General features: G+C 29.4%; 2 protein-coding genes and 1 pseudogene across 2 annotated transcripts; 1 reads left to right on the top strand and 2 right to left on the bottom strand.

Moving 5' to 3' along the window:
• Positions 1–6,111: 6,111 nt before the first annotated feature.
• On the bottom strand, positions 6,112–9,716 carry LOC113373450 (group XV phospholipase A2-like; the record flags this gene model as incomplete). The annotated part of the gene is given in 8 exon segments (XM_026613745.1): positions 6,112–6,636; positions 6,695–6,817; positions 8,048–8,219; positions 8,292–8,519; positions 8,591–8,608; positions 8,611–8,736; positions 8,806–9,033; positions 9,659–9,716. Coding segments are annotated over 8 exon segments (1,188 nt in total), but the record flags the coding sequence as incomplete, so codon positions are not given.
• A 1,305-nt stretch (positions 9,717–11,021) lies between these two features.
• LOC113372188 lies at positions 11,022–12,008 on the bottom strand (annotated as a pseudogene).
• A 632-nt stretch (positions 12,009–12,640) lies between these two features.
• LOC113373449 (enhancer of mRNA-decapping protein 4 homolog) lies at positions 12,641–17,061 on the top strand (the record flags this gene model as incomplete). Its single annotated transcript, XM_026613744.1, has 16 exons — positions 12,641–12,757; positions 12,833–12,874; positions 13,016–13,221; positions 13,300–13,480; positions 13,575–13,723; positions 13,789–14,098; positions 14,243–14,559; positions 14,629–14,889; positions 14,966–15,394; positions 15,477–15,704; positions 15,765–15,938; positions 16,001–16,211; positions 16,274–16,480; positions 16,513–16,682; positions 16,744–16,912; positions 16,986–17,061. Coding segments are annotated over exons 2-16 (3,108 nt in total), but the record flags the coding sequence as incomplete, so codon positions are not given.
• Between the last annotated feature and the right edge of the window lie 3 nt (positions 17,062–17,064).

Genomic DNA, 17,064 nt, shown 5'->3' with positions numbered 1-17,064 from the left:
TTCTGATAGTTTGAACGATGCTGCAATCTTAATTCCCTGATTCGACCAATCAGTTGATTTGATTTATTGCGATTAAAAATAGTTTCATTATATATTTTGATTTCATTGAATCTATATTCATAACTCTAATACATATAAATTTTTTCACTTACAGGTATCCGAGAACGAAGGCTCAACCTTGGCAGCGCAGCACGGGGTTCCAATTCTGCGAAGTGTCTGTCGCCGACAATTTCTCCGCGCTCTACCGCGCTTCGAGCGCGTTCCTTCTCGAATCGCGCGGACGGCCGACGAAACCGCGAAAATTTTCCGTTTCGAAAATGCTAGGCACCTGATCGGGGCAACCAACGCCATAAAACAGCAACAAAAACAACGGAACCCAGCAAACACGTCAACGGGTTTGCAGCAGGCTCTGAGCAACGGCGGTTTGCTCCAGCCTTGTAATGGACTCAGGAACCCGGTGCCCTCGGGCGGCACCGTAGTGCCTGCAGCAAGGCCGAGTTGCACAAGTCGAGATTCTCAAACGCAGGCAGAATTTCACGGCGGCCGCCTCTCTATGACCGGCGGACTCTCAGGCAACCGGATAGGACTGTTTCTGTTCTGTTTGCAGAAGAATCTGAATTGTTTCGCATTAGTGCAATTGTCATTTGCTGCAAGTTTCAGTAGTACATCATACTATTGTAGTTTCAAAATTACAGCAGTGATTCCTGGAAATAAGAAAATTGCTCTTTACTTTTATGGTCGTATATATTGATCGTTGTTAGAAATAATTTAACTTCTAGAGCCTTGTGCGGGAAATAATTTATTATTAATATACGGTTTAGCCAGTTAACCAGTGTCGCCCAAATTGAGATCATGACGTGTATATTCGTATGAAATTGAAAAATTGTTTACTAGTTACTTCTACATTTTACTTTTTCATTGACATAAGCATTATCGCGTATGTATTAAACTAAAAGCGGATTTAATGAAATATTTTACATGCAAATAATAGGTTGTCAAATATCTCCCTTTCGCCTTTTTGTATTATAAACCAAGAACAAAAAAGCGGAAGGGAGATATTTGACAACCTAATATAAGAAAGTAACAATAGTCAGAAAATTAATATAAGAAAGTAAGAAAATAAAAAGTAGACTAGTGATGCATGGCACTGTGCCTTAAGGCAAGTTGCTGAAACCTTCCTGATCGCAATTTAAGATTTTTAAAGACTTTGAAACATTTTGGAAACTTTGGAAAAATTTGATATTTCGGAAAAATATTGAATTTTTTTGAAATATTTAAATATTCAAATTGAATTAATTTCAATTTTTTTGAAATTTTTTAAATATTTCAATTGAATTAATTTCAATTGGAACTATTCGAATATTTTGAAGTGTTTTGAAAATTGTGAAACCCAGTCAAAATAAAAAATAGACTGGTCGTGCATAGCATTGTTTCCTAAAGCTCTTTGCTGAAACTTTTCGTATCTCAATTAGGATTCTTAAAAGCTTTAAATAAAATTGAAAATTATGAAAAAAAATGACATTCTGGAATATTTTGAATTTTTTTTTTTAAATATTTGAAATTGTTTGAATTTCCTGGAGTTTCTTGAAATTCTGAATCATCGTTTTCTGAAAATTTTGACCATTTAAGTCAAAATAAAAAGTAGACTGGTCGTACATGGCATTGTTCCCTAAGGCACCTTGCTGAAACTTCCTTTATCGCAATTTAAGATTTTTAAAAGCTTTAAAAAAATTGGAAATTTTGAAAAAAATCGATATTTTGGAATATTTTTAATTTTTTTGAAATATTTGAAATTGTTTGGATTTTCTGGAGTTTCGGGAAAATTCTGAAACCCATTCAAGTCAGTTAAAGTCCATATTGTGGAAAATGTCGAAAACATGAGTTTAAACTATAGAAAGTGAAATTTGAGCATAATAAATCTTGGTACAAAACCCATAAAAAAAAAACAAATATAGTACACACGCGTGTACATCCATTTTTATAAGGTATGCCAAAATGTTCAGAAAGTTTTGAAACGTAAATATATATTTGTTCATTTTCGCGATTTTTGCGATCACTGCAACTAGGGAAGTTAAAAATGATAAATCTTTATTTTTATTAATTAAATATATCATTTTCACATTTCTGGAAGTTTATGCAACTTGCCTTAAGATAAAATGCTACTCACAACTACTGCCTTAAGAAAAAATGTCACTTACATGACATCACAAAATTTATTTTGTTTTCTTTTTCATTTTTTTAATTTAAATAGCAAAAGATTACTGACTGTTTTATAGGCGTGACGAATATACTCGACAATACAAAATAAATTGCCACATCCCCATGACGAATATTCTCGTCAACCATAGTTAACTGGTTAAAACTACAAAATGTGCTCACAAGGCTATAAAATTTAATAAGAACATATTATCATTCAATGAGTAATTATTGGTGGTGCTAAAAATATTTAATGTCCGGTTTCTGCCTGATAATCTCAGCAGATTGAAAAATATAAAATGAGTATTTACAATTTTTTTAATCAGCGTAATGTATGTTTTTAAACATATACACATAAATTTTATCATCTAAGTATTTTCAAATATCTAACTTAATAACAGCAAATATTGGCCTGGATTAAGTAATTCTAATTAATCTATTATTGTTAGATTTTTGAAAGTGCTTGTTCAACAATTCAAAATGTGTTTCTTACATGAACGTTAATAAGTAATGTTAAGTTTGATATTGTGGGTTATTTGAATCTAGTTCTGTAAAACAATTAGGAATTTATAAAAAATAAAAGTATTTTCATATGGACATGTTGCCTTGCAGAATGTTATACAGCTAGTTTCAAATCTCACAATAATCGTCGAAGAGTCCTATATGGCTTTAAAGCCGTATAAATGCGTGAGAATAATTAAGTCAATATATGTACAAGCATTGTTCCATGTTTCAAGTGTTCGAATATTGAAATTATCTTTCGATAAAATTTGGCGTTCTTGATTCCAAAACAAAAATCGAACAGACAAAAATCCTTGGCTGCGATATTTATATATATCGAGTGGCTATCAATTTCTACTCGCGTATTTAAAAGATTTACCAAAACATTGGCAGGAAGAATTATTCGCCGACGTGACCTGAATTTTGAATGTTATATGAGTATAACTTTCATTATTCATTCATTGACATGGTACATTTTACTACGCATCGGTGAAACTTTCCTGCCAAAAAAATGACAAACAATGAAACAAATATATAGTGATTTATAGCACAAATTAAACTAACCAACTAGTCAAAAAATTTAATAAAAAATAATTAGTCGAATGATGTTGATATATATTTTTTATAGATTATGTGATCAATTTCAACGTAAACATTTAGACATGCAATGCTAAGAAATACTTATTTACTTATATTAAGTAAATAAAGTATAATTTATTAAATAAGATTAAATAATTATATATTTTTAAGTGATCATAATTATATAAGTGGAAAATAGTCTAAATAATTATATAGGAATTGAAATTATTACTTGCTGAAAATGCATCGTTCCTAACAAAGAAAGCCTATTATAAATCTCAATTGCTCCATGAAATAATTTTGATTGAGATGTATTATTTATAAATATTTTTAATATTAACGGATTAATATTAAATATTATTTATAAAACGCACTTTAAAAATAAATCGGCTATTGGTCTTAAACAGAAAATCGTTATAGAAAATAATTAGACCATAGACCAATGACTCTGGAAAAACTTTCAGCGGTTGATTAATTTTTGAACCATTTTTTTTAATTCGAAATCGCAAACCCTAAATTTGAACCCTTCTACCACAAACTCTTATTTCGTAGTAGAGTCATCTTTTGCCCCGGTGAATATTTTTCACTAATTTCGATTAAGATTTTTTAAACTTACGAAAAAGCTTAAATTAAACTTCAAAACTTATTTTAATTAAGGGTTGTCCATCCCTAACACATTTTTTTTTTAATTATGAGATAAATTTTCTACATTTTATTCATTTAATACAAAATTTAAATATACATACGACTTTAAATTATCTACCTTTTATCACAAACCCCTATATTTCCGACTTTTATTAAAATAATTTTTAACTTGTGGAAAAGTTTAAATCTAGCTTCAATCAACTCATTTTTAATTAAGGGTTCTCCATCCCTAACATTTTTTTTAAATTTTGGGACTAATTTTTTTTCTTTTATTTTTTTAATGCAAGATTTAAATATACATACAACACTAAATTTTCACCTTCCTATCATTTTTTGTCAATGGATGTTTTTCACAGAATTTCAATTCAGATTTTTATTTGAGCATATGGCAGGCCTTAGTTTTACTTCAAAAAACAATTTATTTTTATCAAAGGTTGTCCACCTTTATATAAAAAAATATACATTTTTGTTAATAATATTTAATTGTGCAAATATTACACATAAAGACTTCCCAAATTGAATTTCTCTCGCTAAATGACGCAAATGGTTCGTCTGGTGTATAATTTTATTCCTGGTAGATATTTTGGCTCAGAACATAGAATGAATTAACAAGTCGTGAACAAAGCAAATGCTACACATTTTATATATTTAAAAAAAAGTCAAAAAAAACTTATCAAATTCTAGAATAAACTAAATAAACCAGAAACTGAAATCCAATGAGAATCCTGAATAAAAATAGCGTAGATATTGGACTCCAATAAGATTCCAATTTGTAATTGTTATGAGATTTTTCAATATATGTTTTTAATTTTAATATGAATTTAAATACTTTATATTTCTCTATGTTTTACATATACTAAAAATTTATCAATCGGTTTTATTTATGATACCGCAGAAAAACTAACGATGTGACTTGTTTTACATGTATTTTAAGATCAATGACAAAAATAGTACAACAGCTCGAAGCAATCTATCTCTTGAAAACCAGATACTGTGACACTTGTATGGCTCGATTATATTAAGAAAATAATTCTGTTCATTTAAAAAAAAAATAGTCACAAAAAATACCGAAGACGAAAATTATAATTTAATCCTCATCATATGCATTGATCTAATGAATCAATTTTATGCATAATTGCAAAATACATTTATGAAAAAATAAATTAAATAATTTTATCCCAGAAATATCTATTTAAGAAATTTTGTCGAACGATTTTCTGTATTTGAATATAATATGAAACATGAGCAATTTAGATTCTTTATATCAATATAGATAAATCTGGTTAGGAACGTGTTATGCATTTCAGAAAGTTTATATATATATACCTATATATATAATATATATATATATATATATATATATATTTAATTTAAAATCTGTACCAAATATTCAAACTTAAATAAACAATATCAATTATCATGTTAAATTAAGAAATAAGTAAAGCAAAATCATTATTTAAAAGTCTGTTTTCAAAATAGTTCAATAATTACTAAATTCATTTTCTGTTAATTACATGAATAGGCTGTGATTAGTTTTAAGATAATTTTTGTACTTATTATTATAATTTGTATGTTAAAACATAGACATATATATATAAAATTATATTTATATCAATGCATATATAAAAAATAATAATAATAATGTAAGTATTAATACATAATTATATGTGTACCAAAATTATGAATACAGTTGGCTGTATATTCAATATGTTAAAAATAAATAATTGTCAAAAATATTGAAATGGTTTTATGAATATAAAAAATAATTTCAGCATATTTAAATTTAGAGAACCCAATTTAGAGAAGAATAGGAATTTATAGAGTCAAAAATATCCCAAATAATTAAGAAATCTTAGCATTAGTAAAGTTGATAAATGTAAAATCTTTCAAGAAAATAGAAACAATCACATTCGCCCACAAAGAAACGAAAAAGTATGGAAAGAAATATTTATTTACATAAATAAAGTAAATACATATAGATAGCCACATACATTTGTGTGACCTTTAATTTAATATCAAGAACATTATCACAAATCTTATACAATATACCCACAAATCTCACAAACATTTTCAAAATATCATTTATAGGAACTTGTGCTTTAAAATATTAAATAAATTACATTGATACTTAAAAACCTGCATATGAAATAATTTTTCTTCAAACAAAATCTTTTGACTAAAATTTCCTCGTAATCATTCTTAATAAATAATATCATAAGAAAGTAATATTTGTTCTAGTAAATTTTTCTTATTGTTAGTCTCCTCAACAACCCTTTGTCCATTAAATTCATTAAAATTTTTGTAGGATTTAAACATATTAAACCTATTATACCTATAATTTCCTCTAAGAGTATTTTGTGTTCATCTGATTTGCAGATTTTGTTCAATACATATATTTATGGCTTTATTCAGTCATGCAAAGTTCTGGCATTTAATTAAGTTAAAACTGAAACATATCAATTATCTATTATATATCTAAATTAAAGAATTTCATTTTCATCAGCTTTTAGTATTTTGTGAATATAGTTTAAAATATCAGGATGCTTAAGAACAGTCATATGATCAACGCCCGCTATTTCGATTGGGACAACAGGTTTGTCTTGCATAGTTTTCCAAACAGAACATGCAGATAGAGATCTTATATTAACAGTACCGTCACCATCACCGTTTATCAATGTCGGAAGTCCATCAAGTATTTCTTTTTTGTACATCAGTCTAGAGAAATATCGACCGTTGAGATCAATAAAGAATCAATAGTTTAATTGAATGTTACCTTTCTACTGTAGGGATTCCAGAGCCATAAATGCAGTGAGTCTCGACATCAGGAGGTGAGAAGTTCAAGGAGTATTGGATGTTATCTTTTCGCATTTCCCAACCTTGAGGATATTCTAAATCACTGAAAACAAAAATGAAAACTAGTTGGTTTAGTATTTGGCCTTGAGGCAAGTTACATGAACTTCCTGATATGTGTAAATAATCGACTTAATAAAAAAAACATGTGTAAATAATATACTTCATTAATCCTACTTTAAAAAAACGATAATAATTTTAGCAAAGTTTGACGAATTTTTAAATTAAACTACTTGTCGTAAGGCCGCAATATTACAGTAAGTTCTATAAGACCATGATGTATATTGCCAAAAAAAGTTCCATGAATATCGCTTAAATTTTTTTTCAACAGGTAATTACAAGAAAACGGCTCGGTAAATTTTCACCTAAAACTAACCAGTACCATTCCCCAACTAATATCTTTCGAACGGTTTTTGATTTTTTAAAATCGGTTCGGTAAGATGAGCTTAAATGTGGACAAAAAGTTTAACACTTTTTTTCAAATTGCAAAGAAACGGCTTGGCAGATCGTCACACAAAACTGACACAAGATAGTCCTCATTGGGATATATCAAATGGCTTTTAAATTTCTAAAATCGGCTCAAGCGTTTTGGAGAAAGCGTCGATCAAAGGTCTAATTTTGACAAATGCCAAAAAAACGATACCAATTTTTGCAAACTTTGAAGAATTTTTAAAGCTGAACCTGTTGTCGTAGGGCCGTAATATTTTAGTAGATATAGAAGACTATGGATTCTACCGTCAAAAAAATAATCATAAAAATCGTCAAAAATTATTTTTTTTAAAACTTTATTACAAGAAAACGGTCCGGCCGATCTCTACCAAACACTAATCAGCACGATTCCCAATTAATATCTTTCGAACGATTTTTGAATTTTCAAAATCGATTCAGAATTGCGGGCTAAAACGTGGACGAAAGACTTTTTACTTCTCTGCTATTTACGAAGAAACGGCTTGGCCGATCGTCGCACAAAACTGACGAACAATAGTCCTCTTCGAGATACATCGAATGGCTTTTAAATTTTTGAAATCGGTCCAGCCGTTTTTGAGAAAACGGCGATTTACGGCAAAAAATCTGTTGGTGCACATGCACACACACACACACACACGTACTTTTTCCAAATTTGGTCTCATTCGATTCAGAATGGCTTGAAACGTCGAGAAAACATAGAATTAGCGAATCGGATTTTTTGATGAAAACATAAACTTCTCCTTCGGGAAGTTAATAAAGACAAATAAAATATGTTAATAATGAAAATATGTTTTATAATTCATCTTACTCGAAAAATTCAGATAACTGTGCCAATGTATAGTTGCGAGATTTAGTAGTAGCCATCACTTCATTCGGTTTCCAAAACAACGGTGAAGGCAAAAGCCAAGATAGTGATGGGCAAGATATTTGTTCTTCACGTAAAATACTGTTGCGCAAAACGTAAGAACCTAGATCATCACCTGAAATAAATATTGTGAATATAACCAACTGGTACTTAAAAATATGAAGGTATAAATATTAGTTCAATGTACCCATAGCAAAAACTTTAACAGCCTTCACAGATCCAGCCCAAGCTCCAGCTAAAGTAATTAAGCGTTTTATATGTTGATTTTTCCATTCTGATGTCTGTCTTTGCAAAAATACTAAGGTCATGGGACCACCCATACTGTGTGCCACGATTGTAACAGGAGTGCCATTGTTCATAGAATATGTCTCTTCTATGAGTTCTTTAAAATCCACAAACCATTGTTCATTCTCATCTAAATAATAAAATAGTAATAATTAATTTTTCGAGGTATTATGAGTAATATGATAAACTTTTAATACTCACTAGGAGCCTTTCTAAATCATAAGGTGCGCCTCTCAAACTAACATTTCTCTGGTAACCGTCTGCAACTAACGCATTACCAATATCCTTAAAATAAGCACCAGATGATGCTTTGGACGGATCTAACCATTCTACAGGCTCTGGAGATCCTGATAAAATTAACATTTTAATTAAATTACTATTAAGTAGATTAGTAAGATTTATTATCCATTTCTCACCCCATCCTGGAATCCTTGTTTCAACACCAGGAGTATTTTCGGTTTTACGTGTTTCGTTATTATAATATAATTTTACATTATCAATCCAGCAATCGATTACAAGAGGTACGAGTAATTCAAGATTTAGCCAAATATTGAAGAAATCAGATGTAGTTTTCTGGCAAAACACATGAACTGCGCTTTGTTTGTTGAGTTTAGCATCTATTTGGGAGCCTCCATCTCCAGGAACTAAAAAAATAATTTAATTACATGTTATTGATGTTGCAAAAAATATTGTGAATCATCCATATACCCATACAATATATATATATATATATATATATATATATATTTGTAAATTTTTCAGCAGCCCAACAGTCGAATTAAAAAAGATTAAATAACAAAATTATTTATTCCATTATACGTTTCGACACTTGATGTGTGTCATCATTCAGTAATCAAACCAGGAAAAACAAAAAACATTAATTATGATGTGAAAATTGATATAAACACTAACTTTGTGTAAAATAATAAAAAACTATTATTAACAAACGAGTTATAGGAGGAGCAAATATTGCCCTCCTATATTTAAGTTAACATCAGAAAGTGTTGTGTGTACTATTCAAGGCTAAACATACCGATATATATATATATATATATATATATATATATATATATATATATGTAAAAAATGAATTAAAATAAATGCTTTATTAATAAGAATGTTAGAATAGGATATGATACATAAACTCATAGTCTAACCACATCTATGTGGATATATAAAAATCTGTTTAAACCTCTGTAATGCATAAAACCTTTTGTAAGACAAAAATATCAAATTGTGCACTTTTGGTACAAAACCTCAGAAACTTACCAAATATAACAGGAGACTGGTAGCCAGAGATATTACTAACGTGCACAATTACGAGTATTGAAATATATAAAATAGTTTGTTCTTCATTATTTGAATATATTATATTTTTTACCACCTATTTTATGGTACATTAATCTCTGAAGTAAACACAATAAATGACCTCCAGCATTGACTCACGCCACTGTGACGCATTTACAATCAGTATCATTTAAATTACGATTTGATTTAATCTTAATTCGTTGTCATTGCATAGAATTTCAAAAGTGATAAACATAAACAACATATTTGAGGTTATTATCTGTTGCATATGGGAATAATTCAATTTGACAGCTCTGGATTTGTAAGGATACGAGCGTACCAGGAACTTTTGTCCAGTAGAATAATTACTATTTAAATATATGAATTTAAATAAATATAATTATATCTTGATAGTTTTCTTGACGCTAAAACATATATTATTTATTGTAACCAAATCATCGAGTGAAAAATATTAACAATTCTTTATTTACGTTTTGGCACTTGATATGTGTCATCATTCAGCAGTTTTTAAATAATTACAAAGAATTATGCAATAAATAGGAAGAAATATTGAAATATTATAATAATTACATTAAGGGAAGACAAAATTATAGGCTGTCTAATGATAAAATTAAATGCAAACTAACCAAAATATTATTATTTCTATAATTCGAATTATTTTGGTTAGTTTGCGTTTAATTTTATCATTAAGCCTATAGTTTTGTCTTGCATTAATGTAATAATTATGATATTTCAATATTTCTTCCTATTTATTGCATAATTCTTTATAATTATTTTAAACTGCTGAATGATGACACATATCAAGTGCCAAAACGTAAATAAAGAATTGTTAATATTGTTCACCCAGTAAACAAACAACCAGATCTTTAATTACGTTTTCGCACTTAATGTGTGTCATCATTCAGCAGTCTTAAAATAATTATGAAGAATTATACAATAAGAAAAAATATAGAATTATAATACATCATTCCACAAGGCAACAAAAAATTATAGGTTCAAGGATAAAATTAAATGCAAACTAACAAAATGTTATTATTTATATAATTTCTTCATTTACGTTTTGGCACTTAATGTGTGCCCTCATTCAGCAGTCTTAAAATAATTATGAAGAATTACACAAAGGGAAAAATATAGAATTATAATAATTGCATAATGAAAAAAAAGTTATAGGCAGCTTAAAGATAAAATTAAACACAAACTCACAAAAATATTAGTTATACAAATATATTCTGTATTGACAAAGACAAATGTACAAATTAATAGTTCATATTTACATATTTTATAATATTTACAAATTTACAAATTTACATAACAATCTTCGCACAGTAAGGCACAGTATAAAATTATTCAAAATCAGATCAATGTTGAATTATGAAAATTATCAAATCAGATCTATGAAAATTATCAAAATTTAATTAACGAGGGCACATGGCATGTCTTCCACCATCTACAGGTAATGTAACTCCCGTTACATGTTTAGCAGCATCGCTAGCTAAATATATTATGGCTTCAGCAACATCGATTGCTTCTCCTGGTTTACCCATTGCATGGGTGTACGACTGTGTTCCAGAAATTTTTGATAAGTTGTTTCATCCATTCCACCAGAACGATGTAAATTAGTAATCTATAGTAGTAAATGATAACTTTGATTTATGATATATGTATAGGATGTTTATATAGGTATTATTTATATCTTACTGTTACTCCTGGGTTTACGGCATTTACTCTAACTCCTTTGGCAGCCAATTCTAAAGCAGCACATCGTGTGAAATGATCTACTGCTGCTTTAGACATGTTATAAGCCAGAACATTGGGAAAGGCTCTTATTCCATTTACACTGGATACATTTACAATATTACCTAAAAGCATTGCGGATAAAGTATTTGTTATTTACAAGTGTGAAAATGGAATTGGTACCTTTCGTTTTAATTAATTCTTGTACTGATAACATTGTTAGATAATATATGGACCGAACATTGGTATTCATGAGCCTATCATATTGTTCTAAGTTTGTAGTTTCAATAGTTCCATTTTCCAAAATCCCCGCATTGTTGATGAGTACATCCAGTTTTCCAAATTTGTTCATAACCTCTGTATAAATTTTCTTGATATCATTTTCAGATGTTAAATTACCAGGTACAGTGAATACATTGGGTGATTTGTTACATTCATTTGCTGTTTTTTGTAAATTTTCAACATTTCGTCCAGTTAAAGCTAAACTTGCTCCTAATTTTGCTAGTTGGACAGCAGTTGCTGCTCCAATTCCGGAACTTGCTCCGGTAACCAGGACTACTTTACCAACAAAGTTCATAATTTTTATTTAATTAAAAGGATAAGTTATGTAATTCTGAAGCTTGGGGGTCTAGTCAATTGTCAATATCAACTACTGATCACAACCAAAGTGACACTTGTAACCTTCAATATTGATAATGATTAACGATGATTAACAAATCAAAGAAAATACAAACATAACTATGAGCCACATATGAGCAAAGTAAATAAAGACTTCCTCCTTTAATATTTTGAGGAGTACTCAAAAATTTGAATGAATAATAATAACTTATCTATTCTATAACAAATATTTAGTTTTATTTTGTATTTTCTTACTTCCATAAATATATTATATTCTAATATTTGTTCAAATAGCAAAATGCAGGTAAATAAAGCAATTAATGTAATAAATCAAAATTGTATCATTGCATTGGAAAATCAAATTTTTCTTTATAAAAGCCTGCGGGTAGCATTTCTATAATCTGTACTTATTATCTATCGTCCTTTTTATTATTACTCTCATTCTTATTATTACTTCTGTTCTATTTATTATTCTTCACTGCTAAATTAATTATTATTTATATTTCTTTTGCTTATTTAAAATTGCCGCCTTTTTAGTTTGCATATCAGTGTCAGTAACCAAAAAGATATTTCTTGGTTAGGAAGAAAGACGGGGAGTTACAGTTGCAATTTTGCATTGTTTTGTATTTTTCTTGTCGTTTTAAATGTTTGACGTGTATTCATCAAGTTAGAGTTTATTTAATAAACGTAAACAAAAAAACATTAGAGGTACGTGCGCATAATTGTGGCATATAACGATAATAAGTGATATACTTTAAAACTGAAAATTTTTTTTCTCTTTAGACATTCTCATTATTTACCAGATATGGCTGAGACACAAACTATGTAAGTGATATTTCATTAAATTTTCTGCTGATCTAATAAAATTTCTGCTTTTAATCAATTTATGATCCATAAAACTATGGAAATATTTTCTAACCTAATTGTTATATAGTGGACTTTACTAATACATTACTACTTTCACAGAAATTTTGATGGAACTGAAGAGAACCACTTCTATGAAATCACATCAGATGATGTAGAAATAATAAGTAGTTCAGGAAAACATGAACTTGGCTGTTCTAAAGTTACTTTGAAAAATACTGTAGACTTTAACTGGGAGCATAAATTGTATTTGGGCCATGTAGTAGCTGTTCATATGCTCGGAAAGCATATTGCTTATGGAATTAAAGGTTTTGTAATAATCACACACATACTTGATGCTTTATGGAAAACTTATTGTATCAATTTCAATCTTTATTACTATACAGCGAAATCTGGTGGAATGGTTCGTGTTATAAGAGATAATTGCCCCATAAGAGGTATAATAAAAGGATATGCAGGGCAACCTCAAGATTTAGCTTTTGCTCACATAGAAGAAGAAATTATTTTAGCTAGTGTTGATGAGGAAGGAAATTTGTTTGTTCATAGTATTGAAACTCCTGATGTTAGGTACATTGTTTCCAGAGTTCAATATTTCAACACTTCAATAATTTTGTTTATTTTTGTCAAATCAAAATACTACTATCATTTTCTTTTACTTCAGTTGTGTGCTTAAGCTGCATATTCCATATAAATCACCTTCGCCTATGACACATAGAGTTATCTGGTGCCCATATATCCCAGAACCTGATTCTGCCGGTGAAGTAGATGAGGATACTGCTAAATTACTTGTAGTAACACATGGATGTGATGGTCTGTAAATTTCATTATTTTGTTTTAATGTATGCAGTCTTTTTTCACTATTGAAACCATTTCAGCTGTTGTGATATCAGTAAATACTGTGATTGAGACTTATGGCCCCGATCCATTAGCAAAGGGCCATGACATTATAGAAGGAATTTTAGAGTTGCTCGATGAGCATACTAAACCAATAACGGATGCAATGTTTGCACCGGATGGAACTCTAATAGCCACAACATCTGGTTCTGGTGAAGTCAAGTTTTTTCAAGTATATATGCATGTGGAAAAAACCACCAATACACGTTGTCTTCACCAGTGGAAACCACATGACGGAAAACCTGTTTCATCCATTTTCTTCTTAGATAATCATCAGAATCATAATCCTACGTAAGCACATTTCATATTCTGCACTTTTAAAGCCAAATTAAAATTACCGTTGATTATTTAAAAGCATCACAATTTTCGATTTTAGATAAAAACCATATATTACTTATATTTCAGAAGTTTTATATTTATTTGACCTTTTTTTAGGGTTGAATATTGGAAGTTTGCTATAACGGGATGCAATAATAACTCAGAATTGAAATTATGGTCATGCCAATCATGGTCTTGCTTGCAAACCATTATAATTAAACCGAATCCTAACATGAAGCACTTGAATGGAAATTTAACATTAAAAGCTTGTCTTGACAAATCTGCACAATACTTGATTTTATCTGATATTTATAACCGTATAATGTACATTATGCAAATAATTAAAACTGAAGATGAATCACAAGCATTTATAAAAAGTGTGTCTGAATTTTTGTTACCGTGTAGTGTTCTTAGCTTCGATGTAGTTGAAACAGGTAAAATATATTTCAATCTATCATACGTTTTTTGGGTCATTTTTAATAAAACTGAAATTTAAATTACAGGGTTGTTAAAGTACAAGTATATGAATAACACTGATGATATGTATGAATTAGATGATGAAGGAATGGATGATGATTTAATCTCTGCATCGCCAGTAAATAATTCCACGTTGGGTCAATTTCAGTCATACAAAGGAGTGTTTGTGAGACTGTATGTCGTACAGCCCAAGAGTTTACAGGAATGCAGAATAATTTATCATCCGCAGATAAATTACAGTACAACTATAAACATGATGAATACAGATAATTATGCATTCACTGATAGTCAGTCATTTAATAATATATCAATATTGTCTGCTTAATTGCAAATTTGCCAATTAATTCTTTTGTACATTTCCAGATCTTGCAGATATATCATCGATTTCTGTAAATAATCATGATGACCAAAATAATAAAACGAATGATGACATCAGTAAGACATTATTGAAAGATTTAGTAAATATTACTAATGATTTTAATGATTTGTCTGTCCAACAATCAACACCTTTGCAAAATGTTCAATCACAAACCGTTCCTTCTCATATAAACTTGATGACTCCTGATGCTTTTAATAATTTAAAAAAAGAAGTACCAGCACAAAATATCAATGTTGATTCTGCAGATGAAAATAAAATCAACAATGAAAATTCATTAAAAGCATTTGATGGGTCTGTTCTGGAAGCGAGAGTTAGTTCCAGTCCAAAAATGAATCAAAAGCTGTTTGATGATCTAATGTACCTTGGTGCAAAGAGGCTTGAAGAAGTTGAAGCACCTTTGGCAACGTCTGAATGTATATATATATTTATATTAATTAATACTTTTCTATGTAATGCAACTATATTAGTTTTATATTTATTTAATTTCTTTTGCAGCTTTTGAAAAAAAAGCTACTAGAGACAATTTAGCCAGTGGTGGATCTAGTCCTAGCCGAGAAGTGCAAGAAATTTTATCCTTGAAAGATTCCAGATCTGATTTATTAGATTTTGATCTGATTGATAATGGAGATATCCAAGAAACTTCTAATGAAGCTATAATACAAACGTTGAAAACTGTAGTTCCAGTTCCTGTGCCAACAAGTAACACAGATATTAGCAAAGAAGGTAATATAATTCAAAAGTAAAAATTTCATTTGCGAAAATATATTACTGAATTTTATTCAGATAAAGGATGGCCGTGTCCACCAGTGGTTGAGCCAATGCAGGTTTCAGAATCTACTTGCAGTGGTGCTAGTAATTCCATCGGCAGTTCAAATGTATTTGCAACATATACAAGTACAAAAAATCAAACATTGGATGATAATCAAAGCATTTCCAGTTCCCTGGACAAAGTATTATGTAAGTTAATGCTGGATTTTTTAATATTATTACATAAGATTAAACATTGATATTTATTCCAGCGATTCTATCACAACAAACAAAACAAATACAAAATTTGCAATTGGAGATACAAAAGATACGAGATAAAGAGTCTGTTTTACATAACACTTGTACAGAGAATAGTAATATTGGTAGAAACATGGAAATTAATTTAGAAAAAGTTGTGGAGCAAGCAATGATGAAAGCCCATATGCAGCAGGCTTCTTCTCTAGATTCTCTGATTACAAAAATGTAAGTTTATTTATCACTTTCACTTGTTACTTTATTTATATGTTATTTCCTTTCTCTTGCAGGACATCATCAATGATTTCAGATCTTCATCGTACAGTCTCTGAAACTCTCATGCAAATTTTGAACCAGCAAATGATAGATAAATTTTCTACAAACTGCACAATAGAAATTCAGCGAAGCGTTGTACCAACTGTTGTTACATCTTTAGATAAATTGAAACAAGCGATGCAGCATGATATGTCTAAGAAACTTACAGCAACTGATCACTTGCTGCATGAGAATATCATGAATTAGTACAAAATAAGGAAACTGTTGAATTGCTCACAAACTCATTACTTATGGCATCGCAAAGCGTTTTAAATAATACGTTGAGAGCTCAAATGGATACATTTCTGATACCATCGTTTGAAAGGGCAACTAATCAAATGTTTAAACAAATACATGAGACATTTTCACAAGGGACAAAAGAATGTAAGTCATTTCACTTTCCAATTTTCTTAAGAATGCTTCTGTAATTCTTTAACTTATGTAGATCTCAATAACTTTGAGCTGGCTTTGGAAAAAAATAGGCGTCAACTGGATAAATCAAAGGATGTCATCTATCGTATGGACCAATTATCAGAAAGCCTTAAAGCCCATGCTGAGACTACAAACACCATAAATAAGTATGTTCATGAATCTGTCTCCAAAACAATGAAGATGTAAGTGTAGAATATGAGAAATTTACAGTTAATGTTTTCAATTTGCTAAACAATTAATTGATGTTTATTACAGCATGCAGGACAATTTAATAAAGAACATAAGTGATCATATAAATATGGCCTTCTCCAAGCAATCTGAGGAACTAGAAAAT

This window comes from Ctenocephalides felis, unplaced genomic scaffold (genome assembly GCF_003426905.1).
Source record: "Ctenocephalides felis isolate EL2017-DRISC unplaced genomic scaffold, ASM342690v1 CF-g0.4_SCAFFOLD_01604, whole genome shotgun sequence".
Taxonomy (NCBI): Eukaryota; Metazoa; Arthropoda; class Insecta; order Siphonaptera; family Pulicidae; genus Ctenocephalides; species Ctenocephalides felis.
This window is presented reverse-complemented; position numbering and strand designations above follow the sequence as displayed.